The following is a 21,571-nucleotide window of genomic DNA, read 5'->3' as shown; positions in this document are numbered from 1 at the left end:
TAGCCCACACAATTCGTCGCACCGTCCCCAGGCATCAGAACCTCGGCTGAGTAGCAGTTAATATTGGATCGCTTTAATAACATCGACTGACTTTGGCATTTGCTTATATAAAAGATATAAAGGACATCTGTACCTCTCGTCTTGTTCATACTTACCTGTACAATAATAAGAGAAAATATTTTGAGAGAGACTGTGCTGCAGTTTAATCCCCCTGCTTGTCTGCGTTACATTCAACTCATTTGGAGACTCCCTCCATGCTGCAACGCCAGGCACATTAGCATAAAACTAAGGAACAAAACAAGAGTTTTGGTGATTAAAGTGTTTACCTTTTAATGTATTTAAACTCAAGTTTAAAGTGAGGGAAGTGCAATTTCAACAACAGATCATTACAAAAGTAGATGAGAAGTTAGTCATGTAAAATACTATCGACTCTCCTGAACAGAAAGCGGTCCTGTTCAACTCTGAACCCTGCAGTGAAAGTAGGAGTACTGTGCTCCGTGTTATGGCTGCAAAATATGAATATAACAAGACAATAATAAGTTACTTTTATCCAGAGAGCTACAACAATTTATTGTTGGTTGAATTTTATTATCTGCTATCTTGGCTCAACTCTTGACTAATGTTTGTATGCTTTGGCATTTTTCTTTCCTTTTTTTTTTTGGCTTTTATGATTCATTTGTTTGTCTTGTTTTCTATTTTTCTAATGTTTTATGTTTTCTTCATCCTAATAATTTAATACAAAGCAACCTGTGCACCACTTTTCCTTGGCCTCCTGTTAGTTGATTCCTGCTATTATGTTGTTTTTACATTTTGCGCCTGTTCATTAGTAGCAGGAAGTTCCAGCTTCACAGAAAAATGAGTCCCCAGATATGTTATCCTCCTGTCCTGAGTGTAGATGGACACTCCTGTTTCACATGTTTTTAGACTGGCATCCCCACATTCGCTCAGATAAGGCTGGATTACAAAATTATTACTCAACTCAGCTTCCATTATGAGAAGAATGCAACTCTTTGGAATGAACACTATGTGGTTTGTTTATCACTTTAGGGGCATTTATGCCGTTTTCTCTGTGAAATCCAGCACAGTGGTGAGATTTTGGCTTCATTCTCCCTCCTTTAACAGATTTAATGGTTAATAGGTTGGGTTCATGCAGGTTGGGTTTCACCATAATGCTGATCTGTGTAGTGATAGCTTTGATGAGGCTGTTATTTAGTGTTAGTCAAATACCATCGCACATGGAGGCGCTGAATGTGGTCTGAAGTCCCTTGAGCCTTTAGAAATTGCAGCACGACTTGCGACAAAACTCCAGTTTCACCACTGCTGCATGGTCTTGTGTTAGAAACTCGTATTTTCTGTAAACATTGTGCTTTAAAATGATAATAAATATGAAAAAAAGAACTTTAATATTCATGTCCAGGTTGACCTTGGTACACAGTGCCTTGTGAATGTATTCATACAGACTTTTCTCATTTTCTTATTAATGTTATAACTGCATAGTGTATTTTATTGATATTTTATACTCTTCACCCCCAAACAAATCCAGTTTGTTACTTCCACATGTGGTACTAAATCTATCGATCTGATCGTTTTCATAGCGCCTGCAGTCTGAACGGTCACATCACATTTCGTCCCAACTTTTAGGTCGTTCTGCACCAACCATAAACATTGGTCAACAGGCCTACCAATGTTTATGTTTGTGATAAATTGTCCCACAACTTATTGCAATAAATGATATTGTTGTTTTGAGACCATTTAATTAATATAGTAGTGTGACGGAGGAGCCGTCATGAGCTGGGACTTAATTATAAGTCCGTGTCATCATGCGAGCACGCCCGCACACACATACACACAATCGCTAACTTACTTTTGTTGCAGCTTAAACTGACGCGGTTCATCGTGGGTGCACACGCGGTGTTCCTGCTTCAGTTAGCATATCCATCCTAACCTGTTTTCACTTCCAAACATTTTCCCGGTTTTGTTTTCAAGCAGGGTTATTTCCGGAATGTGGCGCCCCAGGAGGGAGTAATGTGATGACGTAATGATGTCATCAGAACGTACTGAGTGTTTTCTATTAAATTGAGTATTGTATTTTTGATTACAAGTTTATTTTTTTTCTCTTTATTATTATTATTATTATTATTATTTTGTATCCTTTAATAGTTTACTTGAGTTAGAAGTAATTGTTTGTTTTTGTTTGCTTGTTTGGTCTTTCTGTGGGCGGAGCCTGTGGCTTTAAAAGCAGGGCTCTGCGCCACAGGGAGGCAGTCTGAGAAGTCAGTGAAGGTGATGGACTCTTACACTGAAGGTACTGCTGTTTGTCTGATTTTAACCTGCCTTGGACGTCCTTGTATGTATTCTGCACCTGCCATCTTTGTCCACCTGAAGAAAAGCTAAATAAATTTCACTAAAGTGATCTCTGGCCTTGGGCAGTCATTTTTTTTGTTTGTCCAAGTCATAAGAGAACCCTGTCACAAGTAGTAATAACAGTAATAATGGCAACAACACATTCTCAAGGATCAATAAAGTTTAAATACTGGAACTGGAAATATCCAAAATGAATAAAGAAAACAGCAAAATAAATTTTACTGTCTGTGTGAACAATTATCTTTCAAAGAAAGGGATAGTTGCGACTAAAGCACCAGACTGAAGACTTTTATCACTCAGTTGTTGGTAAAAAGAGAGAGAAAAGAGAAAAACAATAAATCAAGCAAATGCAAATTAATGAGTTTCTTTTAGGGCTGCACAGTGGCGCATTTGGTAGAGCTGTTGCCTTGCAGCAAGAAGACTTTGGGTTCGATTGCCAGCCTGGGGTCTTTCTGCATGGAGTTTGCATGTTCTCCCTGTGCATGGTGGGTTCTCTCCAGGTACTCCGGCTTCCTCCCACAGTCCAAAAACTGTCAGGTTAATTGTCCCTAGGTGTGAGTGTGTGTGTACACTGGAATTGGAAGATATTTTAAACATCCAAAATAAAACGACAACCAAAAGCAATAAAGAAAACGGAAGTAAAAACCACACACACCTATAAATAAGATGGATTATGAAATTCTCCATCAGAATATATGAATCAAGATGGAAATTATCGAGCTCATCTTAATTTGTCATGTGATTAATTGCTTATTGCAACACTTTTGTTGTTTGTACAATATTTTAAAACCCATCGTTTCTCCTTCCACTTCATGGCTGTGGTGCTCGTCACGACCTGTCTGCGTTCAGTCGCCATCACACGCATTAATGCACTGGGGTCGTACTGTGACAAAATGCGAACGTCCTGTAGCTGGTCACCTAAAGGACCGGAGGTTTTTGCCGAGCCGCTCCAGCAGAAAGGGAAGCGCTTTCCTGGCGTTTGAAGCCTGAGGCCGCTGCCAGGATGCAGCTCATTTGTTCCTTTAGGTAAAAATAATTTGCTGCGGCAGTTTGTGGGAGGTCATCGCAGCCAAGCTGGGCTGTTATTAGTGAGATTGTATGGCTGGCAGTCAGATTGCTGGCTGGTGCATCTGTGTCAGGAGAGCTATAAAGCCAATCTGTTGGTGTGCTGTTCCCTCTGGCCAAGATGCGGCGCCGCAGAGTCACGTCGGCTACGCTCCGTTACCAAACATAAGACCCAACATCCTCAGCAAACTGCACATGCTTGTATTAAACCAATTATGTAACGCGGCTGAAACAGGATGGTTTTATTTTTGTGAGACGAAGAACTTCTGCCACCAAGCTGTCTGCTTGATGAGACTGTGACGTTTTTGTGAAAAACATTGAGATGCATGGTTACTGTAGGTGTGAGCACAGATGGTGATCATGTTTCTGTTAACATCTCAGCTAAATTTCCCCTCCCAGAGCAAGGAGTATTTGATCTTTTCGAACCAATTCTTTCTGTTGTCTTTTTTATTTTATTTTTTATTTTTTTTAAGGCAACACCAAAGGAAAGCGTCAGAAAAAGATTTTCTGCCGGACGCAGAACTACCTGAACCTGTACGCCGCAGACGGCCTTCGCACACTCTGCATTGCCAAAAAGGTAAGCGATGGGGTTGTGCGTCTCGCTGGATTCTGGGTAGGCTGCGTTCGCAGTCCGGCACAGATGACTGCGCGGGCCAGCCCTTCCAAACGGGACATGCTTCATGACTCAGCTGCAATCTGTGCCTCGTTCCCAGGCTGCTAATTTATGCTTTCACAGGCCGGGCTCAGTGTATTCCTTGCTTGTGCACAGCCTGTCACCAAAGCCGAGTGATGAAACACCTTGTCAAGGTTTCACATTCTGCTGTGCAGGAATCACAGCAGTAATGTTCCGTTTTTACACAAAAAACAGAAAAGCAGTGATTCTTTAGCTGTGTGTGTATTTGAGTGTAACCTTCTGGTGTGTTTTGTTTTGTGTGTGTGTGTGTCAGACTTTGAGTAAAGAGGAATACGCCCGCTGGCTGCAGCGCCACCTGGAGGCCGAGACGACCATCCAGGGAAGAGAGGAGCTGCTCTTTGAGTCGGCGTTGAGGCTGGAGACAAACCTCCACCTTTTAGGTTTGTTGGGTCACTTTTCAGTTTCAGAACGACTTCCTTCATTTTTAGACCAGAAAAAATCGTCATTCTTCTGGAGAAGCGTGGAGTTTGGTTTCGGTATTTTCTAGATGTGGATAAGTTTGGAAAAATAAACCCCTTTTGTCTCAAATGTTGTGTCCTTTCCATCTTTTCTTTTCTTTGTGTTCTTTGCATTATGTCCTACCTTCTATCCCTCCTTTGTTCCCGTTTTCCTCCTCTCCTTTCTCTTCCTTCCTTTTCATGCTCCTCCATCGTTTCTTCCTTGTGTGCTTCCCTCTATGCTTCCTTTCTTTTATGTAATCTTCCTTATGTTCTTTTCTCTGTGTGCTCTTCCTCCTTTTCTTCCTGCCTCATGTCTTTCTTTATTTCTTTTCCTACTTCCTGGTTTTCTTTGACTCATGCCCTTTTATACTCCTTAAGTTTATCCTTAATTTCCTGGATCTTTTGTCTTTCTTCCTTCCTTCCTTCCTGCTCCTTTGTATCCATTATTCTTAGGATCCTTCTCTTTCTTTCTTCTGTCATTTCTTCTGTGTTTTTTATTCTTTCCTTTCTTGTCCCTTTTTCATTTTTATCATAAATCCTTTGTTTTTTCCCTGTGCCCTGTATTCTTTCCTGTCCTTTCTTCCTTGTCATTCTTGTCCTTCCTTGTGTGCTGTCTTAATTTCTTTTTTCCGTTCATTCTTTTTCTTCTTGCCTTCCTTTCTTTCCCCGTTGTTCACACTTTCTTTGTCTCTTTCTCTTTTTTCCCTCTTTCTTTGTGTCTTTGTTCCTGTCTGTCTAATAACATAAATGACAGAGAATTGTGGGAAGCTGAGTCTGGGAAAGTGTGAAACATGTCGATGAGAAACGTGTCTGTGTAATGCTGGCGGTTGTGCAGCATTGTTGCAGACGCTGATATGCATCTGTCCACAGGAGCGACTGGCGTTGAGGATCGGCTGCAGGACGGCGTCCCAGAAACAATAGCTACGCTGCGGAAAGCCGGCCTGCAGATCTGGGTCTTGACGGGTGACAAACAGGAAACGGCAGTCAACATTGCCTACGCCTGCAAGCTGCTGGACCCCGATGAGGAGATTATAACGCTGAACGCCGACTCCCAGGTGGGCCACAGCACCCAAAAGCTCACCCTGTTTACCTAATCAATGCCACATGCTGAATAATCAATATATTAATTATGTACAAACCAAACATTAACGTAGGCTTCAGACAATTCAGAGTGAAGGCGTACTGTGGTTTTACACAGCTACGGTTTCAAGACTGCTAAAATCCTCCATCATACCGTTGCTATGGTGTCAAAGCCTTTTCATGAGAAGCCAGAGGAAGTGAGAGAGTTTCCTGCTGCTGACTGAAGCAACAAAGGCACTTATATTTTCCTTCACTTCTAGAAAAGGTCTACACTGATCAAGCCAGGACTAAAACAGTTAATCGACTTAATTTTGATTAATCATTTTTGAAATAATCAACCTATTTAGTAATTGATTAATCATTAGCTGGAGTATGCAGACTCAAAAATGTAATTTTCAGAAAAAAAGAACATAGTTGGAGCAGTAGTGGAGACAAAACATAGATACATTTTCCATTCAAGACTCAAACTTCTTTGTCAGTAAATATTTTACCCAGAACTCCTCAGGTTGCATTTTTATCTGGTTCAAATTCTGTAAATAAAATCCATTAAACACCCTTTTGTTGTGTAATTACTTATCGTTTAATCACCAGGTCAGCTGTACGCTGTATTGATCTTAAGTCGTGAAGAAAGGACTATGATTTTCACATGTTGTTAGTCGTTTTCTTAGTTTGTTTTTGTTTTAGCTGCAGATGCATCATTTGCTACAAATGATCAAGCATTCTCTAATGGAGTACAGTTGCTGCATTTTGGATAACAAAATGCTTCTATTTAAAGATAGAATTGAATTATTTGCAGCTTTGAATGTATTTTTAATATTGTTTAGAGGGAGGCTTAAATGAAAAATTTGCAGAATGCACCAATTTATCATATTAATCGTTCAAATAATTGTCTAAAGATTGACTACTAAAATAATCAGACATAGCATTACGACTGCCTTGTATATGGTGTGTGGGTCCTGCAGTTGCTGCTAAAGCAGCGCTGAGCTGTCAAATGACGGACTCTACTAGACCTGTGAAGTTGTGCTCTGCCAGCTTACCTTCTTCTCTTAACGCATCCTGGTGCCAGGAGTTTTCCAGAAAAGATGATTTGATTTGTTGGAATCTGTTGCTGCTAAGGCATGTGGTTTCCAGATGCAAAGCTGCTCGTGCGGTTTAGACATCGGCGTGTTGGTGCTGACCTCTACCTGACCCCGTACTTCTGTCTAATCCAGGAGGACTGCGGTGTGTTGCTGGAGGAAAGTTTACGTTACATCCAGTCCAAATTCCTCTGCAACTCCAGAGACCCATCCACCAAGACCTTCCTGAGTAACATAGCGCACTTTGAGATTTACCCACAATCCTCCCTTTCCTCCTCCCAAACCGCTCACTTCATGGTGCACCGGCTGGGCTTGGTAATTGACGGGCGGACCTTGGCCTACGCCCTGGACAAGAGCCTGGAGGATAAGTTCCTGGCGATCGCTCGGAGCTGCCGCTCGGTGCTGTGCTGCCGGTCCACACCACTGCAGAAGAGCATGGTGGTCAAACTGGTGCGAAACAAGCTGAAAGTCATGACTCTGGCCATAGGTGAGCACCGAGTGAATGATGGAGTGTGACAGAAGTTCAGATTTCAGTGTTGCCAGGTTTTGCTTGAATCCGATGGCCCAGCAGTTTTCCTGAAACCTAAAAATTGCTCTAAGTAGAACAGAAGCAAAATGTTTACAGTCCTACTGGGGTGTATTAAACACGGTTCCTAAGAAGTCAGGAATCCAAATATTTTTCCATTCTTCCTCTAAATTTTCAGATTTTATTTTTTGTCCCATGTTATAAAAGTTTGAGTGGCTGGAGAGATGCATCTTTCTGGCCATCCAGCCGTCAAACTAGGAATATAAGGTAGAAACAATAGAAATTGGGTCTACGACAGAGATCTGTAGTCTATCGGCTAACCGCGGTAATGCTTGTTGATAACATAATCATTTGGCATCAAAACAGAGAAAGCAGCGTGACTGAGAGCACAAAGGAAGAGCTCAGTGAAAAGTCAGGTGCAAAAACATCAATTATCTGGACCTGGTTCAGGTTTAGCCTCCAGCAGTCTTTACGTGATGCTCAGGAGGAGTGCGGCAAATGTAACAGTCCGACAGCGGAGTAGTGGGGTGACACGGTGACGGTCTGGTGGTCTTTCCGAAACCACACCAAAAAAAAACAAACCTTGTAAAAGCGCACAGTGCAACCAATCCAGACCGAACTGAGATTAGAGAGCCGCTTCCAATGCTTTGGTTTGAAATCTAGTAACTTGAAACCTGAACGTTTGTTTAGAACCCAAAAATGTTTTTCTGTAACTTCTCCTGAAGGTACTGTCAAAATAAATTGAATCATTATTGCAGTTTGGCTCTGCATTTCAAATTCAGCTTGCTAATAAAGAAATTGCCCATTCAGATGAATTACTCTCTGCCTTTTATGCCTTTGCTTAAGAATAAACCTTAAGGACAGAGATGCTGTTTTCATCATCGCAATATTTGAAAATAATATCACAAATGACCGTTGTCCTAATGCAGCTCTAATCAGAATGGTCATAACCTTTTGGTAATTGGATTGCTTCAGGCTTGTAATTTTTTTTCTTTTGCTTTAATCATTATCAGCTGTGATTATACCTGCTGTGGTATCTGGGTCATTAAAAATAACGACCAACATTATTGAAATCTAGCAGCGTTCCTCGGGTGCGGGTACAGCTTGAAGTCGGGGCAGGAAATGATTCTGTTGAATTTAGTGTTTTCTTGAAATTGTTGCCTTTTAAAATCCATGCTGAGCAGCTTGTTGTTTTGGACGTTTGCATTTAAGTGGCGTAACCGGCTGCGCTGACATGCAGGAGGGATCAGAATCCTGCATTGCGCCACATGTGGGGAAAATTTTGGTTTCATAAACACAAACCCTCCTGGGAGACTAGCTGTAGCCAAACAATCCAAAAACACTTTGGTGTCTGTCTGGCTGGGACTCATCATCAGATTGTTTTTTTTTTTTTTATTACCATTCATCTAGAACAGTGTTTCTCAACCCTGGTCCTCACCGCCCCCCTGCTCTGCATGTTTTAGATGTGCCTCTATTCCAGAGCAGCTGATTCAAATGATTGCATGACCATCAAATACTGCAGAAGCCTGTTAATCACCCAGAGATACAATTCAGGTGTGTGGCAGAAGGGAAACACCTAAAACATGCAGGAGAGGGGGGCGGTGAGGACCAGGGTTGAGAAACACTGGTCTAGAAAGTTGAATTGTCGGTATGTTTCGTTACATCAAGCTTCAATCGTCCAATTCAATAAATCACACCAAACACAGCGACAGATTAATTAATCTGTTTGCTATCGACAAAGAAGAATTGACGGGTTGGGTTGATGCCCCGAATTAAAGTCAGAAAGGGGGGCAGTTTCTGTGGGATTAATCTGCAAAAACATAAAATTTTACCAAGTAATTTTAGACTAGTTTCTAGTGCAAATACACTTGAAATAAGTAACGTACAAGTAGCTTTTTAGCATGATATAGGAGCTTGTTTTAAGTCAATTATTTCTAAAATTGATAAAAAAGTACTTGTTCCATTGGTAGATTATCTAAGTTTTAAGAAGGCGTGATGTACGTGAAATAATCTTCCAGTGGAACTAGTGCTTTTTATCAATAATAAGGAATTATTGTCTTAAACAAGCTCCTATATCTTGCTGAAAAGTTGCATGTAACTAGTCTTATTTCAAGTGTAGGGAAATATTCGCACTAGAAACTAGACCCAAAACTCTTGGTAAGATTTTGTGTTTTTCTGAGGCCGTATCAAGCAGCTAATGCAAACATTCGTTAGAGTGGGCCGAAATGTTGCCTCCCTCTGCCCACTTTCGCTGCTCCCACTCCCACACCTGAAGGAACAAAAACAAATCGTTTTTCTCGCGGTAAAACAAAATCAAGACGTGCTTGTTAGTTCACCTCTAGCTACACGGGGACAGGAGAGAAACTATTATTCAGCACCACACTGCAAAAACAACAAAAAAACTGCACCATCATAAATCTAATCTATCCTTCTCTGTACACTTGACCCATCTGAGCATCATCTTATTTGATGATGCAACATTTTACTGCCTCCAGGCTGTCTGCTTCTCCCTTCTGACCAATTATATTTTCTGCATCTTTCCCGCTCTGAGGGACTGTTTTGTGTCTGTCTCCCCGACTCATTAATCACAGGTGACGGAGCTAATGATGTCAGCATGATCCAGGTAGCGGACGTCGGCGTGGGGATATCCGGACAGGAGGGCATGCAGGTAAGGGCGAAAAAGTCCACGGCAGATGGAGAAAGCAGCAGATCTTGTCAGAGGTGTGGAGGTAGGAAGAAAAGCAGGAGTGTTTTTTTTTTGTTTTTTTTTGCGTGTAGTTAAGGACGGGGCTATAAATAGAATTGCTTTTGTTGTGCCGAGTCAGGAGACTGAGTCCTGCATCCTGCAGAGAAGCAGCACAGCTTGCGAGTGCCTCTGTCAGATTCAGATCTAAGGTCTCTGAGCCTCATTGCAGTTGGCAGTGAGGGTTTTAAAACGAAGGTTACGTCCTTCCTCTTGTGGTCTCATTCAGTGTAGCGTCCAGTTTCAGAACGGTTGACTCTCACTTAGAGTTAAGATCGGGCCTAAAAAATCCAACCCGACCCCGAATCCGACCCAACTCCACCAATTAACTATAATCATAGACCTGAGCCCAAAGTAAACCGGACATGTCGTTTTAATCACAATTTTATTGCTTCTGCAGGCTGTCATTTAAGCTAGCAGTGTAACTTCTCCCATCTTCCAGCTCCGTTTTGTCACTTGTTGTAACAGTAGGTGAGTCAAGTTCAAATCATCTGGCATGTGTGACTGATGGGAGCGGAGCAGGGCGGAACGGCATGTTCATGCATTGGGCTGCGCCAGTCTGACTACACCGTGCTTACTGTCTTTAATTCCTCAACAGGTTGATTAACACATTCTTTCTCGTTTGGTTTTCTCTCTGCTGCATGTATAGCAGGTTTATTAAACGAGTCCAGCCATCCAGTAAGTAGTTGTGGCTCGACCCGGCCTGAATTTAGGTTGGGTTCAGACCCGGGCCATAAATCTAAACTCCAGCAGCAGAGGTTCCCAATTAACTTCCTGCAGAGCCTTCGGCCACATGCTGCTGCACAGCACGTCCGCTCGCTCCTCTGTATCCTGACGTTAGCTGAACTTCTGGCTGAACTGGACTTTTATTGAATTAGGCCAGTCACTTTAAAAGGTCTGAATATTTATGCAACCACTTTTTTATGTTTTAGATTTTTAATTGTCATTATTTTTGCAGAAATGAATTGGTCTAGAAACTAGATCAAACAGCCATATGTTAGCCATGACTGATTTCTAAAAGCAAATGAAATGGGTAAACATCCAAGTGGATGAATATTTTTACCAGGTGCTGTACTTATTCTGTAACTTCTGATGTACGTCGGCTACGTTTAGGGACAAAATGCCTCATTTTGTCTCATTTTTAATGCATGTTTAATACAGTAAACTCTGGATGTTCCAGCTCGTTTTGAGATGCTCGACCATATTTCCTGCATTAAGACCAGCATACATTTACTTTATTGAAGCATAACCCAAACCAAACAATGTTTCCGCTGTTATTTCTGCTGTTGACGGATAATCTCGAAGTGCTAGCGGTGTCGTCTGGGAGGGTTTTAGATGCCGATGGATGAGACTGACACTTCCCTACTGCTGCAGCAGGGGAATCCCAATAAGCACACAACTTGTTTAAGTGTTATTGCACCCATTAGAGATTGATTAAAAAGAAGCGGCTGAGTGGAGTAGGTCCAGACGTGTCGGTGAGCAGAGAGTCAATCTGGGCCGCCCGCCTCTGGTGTTTTGCAGGCGGTGATGGCGAGCGACTTTGCTCTTCCTCGTTTCCGGTATCTGCAGAAGCTCCTGCTGGTGCATGGACACTGGTGCTACTCTCGGCTGGCGAACATGATCCTGTACTACTTCTACAAGAATGCCGTAAGCCACTTTGTCTGCTGTGGGTTTTTTTTAACTTTTTATTTTGAACGAGGATCAAAGTTTCTGACATCAGTCTATCCCGTTGTCGTTTCCCCGCAGATGCTTGTAACCATCGTCTTCTGGTATCAGTTCTACTGTGGCTTCTCTGGTTCAGCCATGATCGACCAGTGGTATCTCATCTTCTTCAACTTGATGTTCTCCGCCTTCCCTCAACTTATCACTGGTACTCTGGACAAAGACGTGTCACAAGAGACGCTCCAGCAACTACCTCAGCTCTATATGAGCGGCCAGAACTCTGAGGTCCGCTCTGACGTTACACCACACCAGATCTGAGTTATTCACAGCTTCATAAGGGATTTTCACCCCGAGTTTTTCTGAAAGTTACTTGTAGATTTTAGTATTTTTAGACAATTTCCAATGTGATTTTTTTCCTTTAAACTTTAACATCCAAATACAAATAGTTCACAGCATTAAACATAATTTTCTATCCTCCCTTAATTATTTGTATTGCGTCAGAAGCGACATGCCAACGTGTGTGAGAAGCGTCACTAGTCAATTTGCAACTGCTGTTTCCAATAAATAAGAAACGTAATTAAAATCATGTGATAAGTCATTAAAAGTCATGGCATTGACAGATTTAAAGAGTTCCATGAGATATGTTCATAATTCGGCCATAACTATGGCGCTAATAATCTATCAGTCATCTGAGGAAACGTGGTTTTAAATCAGATGGTTAGAGATTTTAAATTCTAGGCTTTCTTTAGCTCCTCCATATAAGCAAGTAGCTTGGCTAGCATTAGTACCTATTAGTGTGTCGCCTAGCGATGTAGACTCTTACCTTAACTCTTTTTTTTTTTTTTACCACAAATTTATACTTGGTGAATAATAACGACAGGGAGGCTGGGTGATGCTACTCAGAAGGCCAACAACTGATCTTTTGAGAATAACCGAGCTATAAACCAGACGTCATTTTATTTTTCAGTTCAGTCATTGACTAGTAATTTCATATCCTATTCACAGTTTTTTTTATTAAATTGTTTGGTTTCATTTCTGTCCCCACGTTTGAACTTTAAGATTTTAAACGTCATCTCTCGCTGTTAGCCAACCTGGACAGCCTGGATTAGCAAACAGCGATTGTTTATCCTGTTAGTGCTGCAGCTAATGACTTTTTTTGGATTAAATTGATAAATCTATACAAGAACATTGGACATTTTCCTGAAGCAGAAGGCTACAGCAAAGCTGTCACTTCTGAGAGAGGAGCAGACTAACTGTGAATGCTGGGATTTATCTTGCAGGAATATAAACCATACATGTTCTGGATGAACATGGTTGATGCCTTCTACCAAAGTCTGGTGTGCTTCTTCATCCCTTACTTTGTAAGTTTGGGCTTCGTTTCCATCAGCTCGCGTCTCTAAGTGTTTCTGTTTGTTGTTGATTTTACTCAGTCATGGTTTCCTCTGTCCACACCCTGATCCTCCCACTAACCGCCCCTCAGGCCTACGCTGACTCAGACGTGGATCTGTTTACGTGGGGAACTCCCATCACAACCATAGCTCTGTTCACCATCCTGATGCATTTAGGGATCGAGACCAAAACCTGGGTAAGAGAAATGCCTTCACCTCCGGTGACCGTCCGTCTTCCGAGTCTTTTCAGCTATTTGCTCTTAGTCACATCCATACTAGCATCCAGGTTTTATGTGAAAACGGATGTGAAACCAGAAATTCAATCAAAAAAGCCCAAGATTTCATGATTGTTCCTGATCCAGAGTCCTGCCTTTTTATTCCACTCTCTTACTGCTTTACATTTAGCTTAATTCTCTTGGAATTATGTCAAACTGTCAGATTAAAGCCCCCCTTTAAAGGTATTTTAGGTGACGGCAGACAGCGCTCTTTTCACTTCCCCCGTACAATAGCTGTGAACCTGTAATTAATGGCCGTTTTTGTACTGGAGTCCAATTTAATGACCTGTTGTAATTACATACTGTCAGATCAGCCAGTGTGTTCAGCTGCAGCTCAGCAGCCGTGTGTGTGTGTGTGTGTGTGTGTGTGTGTGTGTGTGTGTGTGTGTGTGTGTGTCTACCTCCACCATGTGCTGCATGGTGACATGCACCTACTCGATTTATGTACAGAAAATGTACAGTGTTCTTTAGCAGCCATTTTGAATCTGTAAATGAGAAACAGATTAAATTATTGAGACAAGAGAGTGTTTTTAAATTTTGAAAAAGAGAAAAAAAACATCAAAATTTACTTCTGGCTACATTTTCTGTCTTTATGTAATTTCTGTTGCTACACAGAGATAAAAGTGACATGCTATCATGTAAGCAAGAGTAGAAACTCTGAATGCAAATGTAATTTTAAATAAGCTTGTATTCTGAAAAATTATACTGGGGAACATGTTTCCTCATTAAAATATTTCCCACTAAAAAAAAGTCATTTTCAGCATAACATACTCATCTGGATTATTAACAATGATTAAGAGATGTGTATTTCTTCTTCTCTTCATTATTATTTTTATCATTAATAACAGTAATTAACAAAACCTGCATTGCACTTCCAGTATCCCAGGACGTTCTGCATTTGGTCCATAACCCAGCCCCCACATGTTTTGTTATTAATTGCATCAAAAGACAAAAAACTGTTTTTTCACAGTAATGCTCCTGCTTTGTTGCATTTTTTTCCAACATTGCGTGGGAGTAGCAGCAACAGAAGATACAGAGTGTTTTTTAGCTTCTTTTTTTTTTTTTAAGCCATTGTGTGGCTCACACACCCTGTTGGCAATCATACATACTCAATTAGATCACTGATGATGTCTGGTCTTAAAATCAATTTTTTAATTTGTTCTACCTTTTTTTCTAAGGAGTTGTTCCACCTTTTAGTTCTAAATAAAGCTTTTAAAGTATGAATTGATTTTTGTCCTGATGCCTCTCCTCCGCTGACTTGGATTCTGATGAGACGGTGTGATTTTTTAAAATATTTTTTTAATTGAGGCGTAATGATCCCCATTAGATGAGTAATTGTTTCTTCTCCTTACTGCCTCCCTTCTCTGCAGACCTGGATGAACTGGCTGTCGATAGCCTTCAGTGTAGCTTTATTCTTCACCGCCGCTCTGTTCTACAACGCCTCCTGTCCCACCTGCTACTCCCCCTCCAACTCCTACTGGACCATCCAGAGGCTGCTCCAGGACCCGCTCTTCTACCTGCTGTGCGCCATCACCCCCATGCTGGCGCTGCTGCCTCGGTACGCTCTGGCTTCTGTTTCGCAGACATCTGAAAGCACAAGTAGTCTGAAATATTTATGATGCGTGCCGTGAAAACTATTTCTGCTATTGACACCAGATGGTTTCGTTTATCCCGGCGTTCATCGCAGGAGCAGAGCCGAAGTGTGTCCTGACGTCTTGACTTGATTTTCTTTTCCAGATATTTCTACAGGGCGTGTCAAGGCACTCTGTTTCCAAGTGTGGCACAGGCCGGGAGGCAGCTAGATAAGCTCCCTTCCGACACTCGTAGGAACGTCCTAGGGCTGAGCAGGTTCAAGATGAGGTCACTGCTGGGTGCCGGACCCAACTTCCTGTCGCTCAGCAAGCCCAAAGTTAGCCAGACGACCACGCCCGGCTCCAGTCAGGACAAACAGAGCCCCATGAAGCAAACTCGTAAAGAGAAGGGCCAGAAAATCCAGTTGGTGCTTCCCCACTCGCACGCTCCGTCACACGCCACACACAGCCCTCGGCTCTCCGGCAAGCCAAAACCTCATTCCACCAAACACTCGGATGAGACCTTACCACCACCAGGTCCGAGTTCACCCAGCCAGACAGCTTCCCCACCGCTGGTCAAACAGATGGTCAGCATCCACCTGAACCTGCCCCCCGACGGAGCCTCGCAGTGCGTTACGTACACACAGAGCTCAGAGGGAGGACTCCGCTGCGGCCGCGTTGCCGAGCCGGCACACAGGACCGTCCCGGCGGCAGAACGGGCGCCGCACACTTCCTTATGATGTCTCACCGTACAACTCCTGGCAAAAGCTTAGGGAACCACTGGTCTGGTGGGGGGAGGCAGTCGGTCTGTTTTACTTTGTAAATGCTACAGATACACCCACAATTATTTCATTGAACTATTCTCATTAGTTGGTGTGAAAACTTCAGAAACGTGCAAGTTGTGTTTAATAGCACTTTTTTTTTTCTAGATGAAGTAGAGGGAAAAAAAAAAGGATGGAACTCCTCGATTATTGCATGAACCAAAAAAAAAAACTCACTTGGAAATAAATATATTTATCAACTAAGTTCCAGTATTATATAGAATAAGCAGATCAGCTTCATGGACACTTGAAGCATCTATAGTCTGTGATCCAGACTGTGCTTCAGTTATATTTTTATAGCGAAATTCCTATCTCAAACATTTAGTTAGTTTTTCTTTTTAACACATTGGCATTAAAATAAAAAAAAAATTATCATGCCTCTTATTCTCACACACACACACACACACACACACACACATATATTTTAGCGTGAACTGACATTATCTGTTTATCGTTGATTATTTTTATTAGTACTTTTAGGAAGAGAGTCAATGCCATGCTGCGGATTTGAGAAAAACCATCAATAAAGATTTTAATATTTTAAGACGAACTCAGAATTATAACTTAGTTGCTATATTAAACTATCTTTAGCATCTTACATGAGCATTGAGCATTGAAAAAATGACTAAAATGGCAGTCTCCTTGTGTTTTAGAGTCTAGATTCTTTAAATTTTTTGAAAACTGCCAACATTTCTAAATTTCAAGCCGTCATAAATAATTTTTCCTTCTTTCATTCTTTATTCTTCCGGACTCCAAAATGGCAAACATCCGTTTTATGACATCATTAAATAATAGCTTTGCTTCATATCTGTATTTTTTTTTTTTTTTTTGGCTCCAAACTACTGACTGACCATCCTCACAGAGCAGTACATCCATACATTTTGGCAGGAGTTGTATGTTACTCATTCTCAATTTTGCACAATATATATTTTTTATTGATTTTATTGTATTCTTTTTATACTATTATTTCTTTAAAACATATGCAGAAAGGTACTTTATTTTGTTTTTTCCATGTTCTGTCAATGTAATTTTGCTTTAAAGATTTGGGAGAGGAAAGAACTGGAAAATCTAAAAAAAATTCAGCTTCATTCCTGGGAAAGTTGTGACTTCTCAGAGACGCATCTCGTTGTTGATCAGGTTCCGTTGTGCAGCGACAGAACCAAGACGTTCCGCCGTCGGCTCAGCCTGTGGGGGCATTAAAACCTGGAACACACACGACAGTGGCCTTGAATCCTCGCTGCAATGACTTCCAAAAACAGAAGTTTTAAGAGAAATCTCCTGCTTTTAGTTTGTTTATCCCAGATAGTGGCCACACCGCTGAACCAGTTTGTCCATTTTGAAAGCAAAGCATCTTTATAGTTGGCATGTTGCACAGTAAATTACACTGAATTGTGATTTTTATTTTTATTTTTTTTTATTTTTCCTCATCTGCATGTTCAAGATATAATTTTTCTCTTGTGAGAGTTCACAACAGATCTTTCATTCCAGTCTGTGTACATAGACTTTGCCAGGTGTTCTTCTCTGTGACTGTGCGTCTATATATTTTTTTGGAGCTGAGAGGTTTTAGTTTAAAGAGTAAAAAGTCTGGAAATGTTTTCATGTTACATTGCAGGAGAATCATTTTCAGTTGTTTTTTTTTTGTTTGTTTTGTTTTTAATCCAACCTTTTTAATTTCAGGACACACATTAAGTAGAGGAATAATCATTCCTTTTCTTTTTTCTGTTTATCGAAAGACCAAATTTCATCCCATTTTCAGTGTGCTGGCATCCCATTAGAGTTTAGTAACTACAACACAAACAACTGGGTGGCATGTCGATGCTCGACGCTCTAATAAACGATGCCATCACGGCTCTAGAACCAACCACTCAACACCAGCATGAAAGGGAGGTGGATGAGACCTTCTTCAGACGGCGCTTGTGTGTTTCAGATGACTTACCGCTGATTTCAGTGAAAAGTAAAGTTTTTTGGGAGATTTTTTTAATGGAGCATTTAACATTCTCATCAAAAGCTCAGGAATTATGCAACTCCCATAGTTGTCTGTTTTAATCTGGAGTTTAGATTAAAAAGCCTATTTTTATTTATTTATTTTTTTGTTCTTACAAAAAAAAAAACTTTTTTACCTCCTTAAACGCTCCTTTTGTCCTGGATACAAAAGCGAGAGTTTATGTTGGAGTTTGTCAGTGAAAATGTCTCTACACTATAGCTGCTCCAAGCCAGTAATTTGAATGCAAGACATTGTCAAGATGTCCGAGGCGCCGTCACTGCCACAAGTAGCCATGTTGTCCAATGTCATTTGTTTTATTCTGACTTTCCAAATGTTGAGCTTTAAATCTGGTTCAATAAGTTTGTTAGATGAAGCTGAGCTATTGAAGTGTTTCATTGCCAGCAGTAACATGAAAAATTCAGAAGATATTAAAATGAGTAAGTTTTTCATTTTAACATGCAATTTATGAGCGTTTTGCTGTCATAACGAGAAATCTTACTTGAATGAGACACTTTCTACAAAATTCATTCCCTAACTTACTAGCTAGCTATAATGAGAGCTAGCTGGTAGCAAGGAAATTGTGTCTTTTAAAGCTAAATTGTGTGTTTTTTTTGTTTGTTTTTTGTTTTTTTTATTTTGTTGTTAAAAATCCATGCAACTATCTGGTTACTAATTTCAGTGTGAAGTAAACTCTGCTAAGTGAACACTTTAGCACGTTTAGCAAGCTTTGTAAGGGGTAAGAGGTTAGCTCTAAACCTGTGTTTATAGCTAATACAGATTTAGAGCATGTTGACCTGTGTAGCTCTAAACACACGTTAGCATCCAGTCTTTAGTGCTAAGCTAGCTGTTTTCTAGCTGCTAACTGGTACTCTGCAGGCAAGCAGAACGAAGTTCAAGCTAGCAATCAGTTTTCTTTGCAAAATGGATATTTTCAAGGGATAGCCAGGTCTTCAAAAACAGATTTCAACCACCAGCACGGTATTATGAGAGTTTTGAAGCTGTATTTACTTTTGTTCTGCCCAACAAAAGTTTGCATTTACTGGTTAATGCAAACCAGTAGAACCTCCAAAGAGCCACTGCACTTCACCCAAAAATTGTCTGGTATTTAACAGCTGGAAAATCACAACATTTAGTTGCTTTGTTTTGTTTTTCAACAGGTGGGCTATATTAATTATTGGGATTTTGAGCCTCTGGGAGGCAGCTTTTCTTCCCAGTCTAAGCTAAGCTAAATTGACCTTTGTGGCTCTCTACTTTATTGTTAAAGCAAGTGTGCAGATATAAAACTATTCGCTTGAAGCGCAGCACAGAGCCAATTTGTTGCTCCTTAGCATGTTCTTACTTGCTAAGGGCCTTGTGAGAACTTCTATCACATGCTGGATTTTAACTAGCCAGGTGTGTTTCGCTGTAAACCAAATCCCCAGTGCTGAACCGTCTTTACAATCGAGTCTTTCAACATTTATATTTGCACTTTAAAGCATTTCATCAGACCTGTCATTGAGAATTTCTGTTGCACACGTTTATTCACTCAATATTGCAATGCAATATGAAAAAAGAAATGGGAGGTATTACTTTGTTCAACTAAAACTATATATTTTTTAAGTCTGTAGAAACTAATGGAAAACTGGCCAAACTGAACTTTTTACTGGGAAACTGTGTCCAATGCATTTTTTAAAAGCAAACCTAATACCAAAAGTGATTTATATCTATCTTGTATTTCTTAGTAATAGTAAGTGCCTTGACACTGGATAAGAAATTGCTGGATATGTTTGAGTAAATATGATTGAGCTTTTTATTTTGGGGGGGTTTTGTACAGATATTTATGAGGATGTGTGGCATCTTTGCCCCCGACTCCCCCCGTCCCTCTTGTTTTCATTGCCTTTGCACACAAATTCCTTCTCTGGCATGTTGTTTAGTTTGAGACTCGTTGGTCTGTTTGCTGTGTTTCATCTGTTCAGTTCATCCTGTACCCTCCGTGTGCCTGAAAGAAGCTCCATCATGTTCTGCTGCATTCCATCGTGCTGATTTCCTCTTAATACAACATTGAGCTTTTGCGCAACAGATATCCATGAGTACATGTGGTAATTTGGGTGGGGGGGGAAATCATTGACTTTATGTCCTTTGTATTAACACCAAGTTCTGGTAAGTAAAACGTTGGTGAGGAATCCTGAATCGCTTCAGCTCAGTAAAGAATGTGGAAAACTGCACAAGGTTCAGTTCCACAGTTTTGTCAAGCTCATGTTGTTTTTAGTTGTTCCAAATGTTCTGTATATGGCTGCTTGTGATCAAAATAAAACTGCAAGAATAAAGTATAATTTTTATGAAATCACTTTTTATTAGTGTAAATCTCTTTCTATAGCAAAATGTAACCCTTTCACCAGGCTGCACACTTATTTTAGTGTGTTTCTGTGATGATAAACCTGTCAAAATACATACCGAAGTCATTTCTTGTCAAAAGTGGGTTTGGAAAAATAAAAAGATTTACTTTTGGCAAAAAAAAAAGCAACTTAGGCCATTATTTTAGGAAGGTAATGATATTTAAGAACACAGTTTTGGATTATGGATTAAACATGTATAACAGTGGAAAGTAATTGATGCTAAATTATACAATAATATAAAAAAATCCTGTCTTAGTGCAGGTGCTTCACAACAACAAATTCAATCATTTTCTTTTCTCATTGAATGATCAATTCTACTTTTAACAAGCCTGAGAATCACCCTGTGTCTGCACCGAAATCTAAAAGACGAGTCTATCGTCCAGTGAAAAACCATTCAACTTTTAATGTATTTTATTAATGGGGCAGTATCATGTATATTCTGTTTTATAACGCAATCAAATAACTATGTTACCTTCAGTTGTTACAAAAATGCTACATGGATGTCAAATATGACTTTATGACTTTTCCTTGAAACTGGGCCTCTGTCTCTTTAAAAATTCCTGCTCGACCTGAATCTATACCTTCAGGAAGTCATCACTGCATCTCCCCTTTAACCCTTTAATGGTTTTTATTTTTCACTAAGAAGCTTGTTTAATGAGCTCAGGAGATTTTTTTTTTCCAACAAAACAAGGACAAAACAGCCAAACTAGAGCTTTCGGGACTTATTCAGCTGCTTTCAAGACAATTTGAGGTTACATTTAGGTATTTAGAGGCTTAAAGGTCTATCGAGTTTTTGAATTCAGAAAAAAGGGCTTTAGTGGCAAAGGGTTATGTAGCGGCATAGACCAGTAGTTTATCAGCTGAAGAGGAGCTTTAGACGAGTGTAAGTGTTGAATTTGTCTTTTTTTCTCCTGTACAACCAACAGAGGCTTAAAACGGACTCGGAGTGGGAAAGAGAAACAGTCACAGTGCTCTCTGTATTTCTGCTTGCTGTTTTTCCCTTTGCTGTTTTTCTGCTGCATCGTTATGTTAATGAGGAGAGCATTAACATGTATGTCTACTATTGGCCAATAGAGCTTTGGAACCAACGCCACTGCGTCAGACGTCATGGGGCGTTTAGGTGCAGTCGCTCGGTGCCATCTTTGCAGGCCACAGACCAAAGCAAACTTTGTCTTGGTGGTTTTATTGTGTTACCGACTGCAGTGAAGTGTACCTCCGAGTCCTTGAGGAGGGAGCTGGAGAACGGCTGGCCGAAATTAGTGTTCATAAATCGGACCAACCTTGAGCTGAACGCCGCTTGTTCGGCGGATATTGAAATATCCAATATCCAACTCGAAACTAACTTCTTATTTTTAAAGATTATATCTTTAAAAATAAGAATAAACAGGCAAACCCAGTACCCAATGGGATCGATTCCAGCATTGCAAATACAGACATTTCACAAACATTTCATTGAACAGTCCTTTAGAACCTCATAGAACTCACAGTATTTTCTGCAGACGTAAAT

General features: G+C 40.6%; 1 protein-coding gene across 1 annotated transcript in view; it reads left to right on the top strand.

Moving 5' to 3' along the window:
* The window catches only part of atp10a (ATPase phospholipid transporting 10A), a 41,676-nt gene extending 23,286 nt beyond the window's left edge, over positions 1-18,390 (top strand). The window contains exons 11-21 of the mRNA XM_015019375.1: positions 3,903-4,006; positions 4,377-4,503; positions 5,434-5,618; positions 6,855-7,206; positions 9,837-9,913; positions 11,510-11,635; positions 11,735-11,935; positions 12,931-13,011; positions 13,131-13,235; positions 14,684-14,871; positions 15,051-18,390. Coding sequence (XP_014874861.1) covers positions 3,903-4,006; positions 4,377-4,503; positions 5,434-5,618; positions 6,855-7,206; positions 9,837-9,913; positions 11,510-11,635; positions 11,735-11,935; positions 12,931-13,011; positions 13,131-13,235; positions 14,684-14,871; positions 15,051-15,624 — 2,120 coding nt within the window. The 3' untranslated portion in view covers positions 15,625-18,390. The remainder of the gene's footprint in view (positions 1-3,902; positions 4,007-4,376; positions 4,504-5,433; positions 5,619-6,854; positions 7,207-9,836; positions 9,914-11,509; positions 11,636-11,734; positions 11,936-12,930; positions 13,012-13,130; positions 13,236-14,683; positions 14,872-15,050) is intronic.
* Positions 18,391-21,571: the final 3,181 nt, after the last annotated feature.

Source organism: Poecilia latipinna, unplaced genomic scaffold (assembly GCF_001443285.1).
Source record: "Poecilia latipinna isolate Pla-1442-1.1 unplaced genomic scaffold, P_latipinna-1.0 Scaffold7, whole genome shotgun sequence".
NCBI lineage: Eukaryota > Metazoa > Chordata > Actinopteri > Cyprinodontiformes > Poeciliidae > Poecilia > Poecilia latipinna.
Note: the sequence above shows the minus strand (reverse complement) of the source record. Positions and strands in the feature narration are given on the sequence as shown.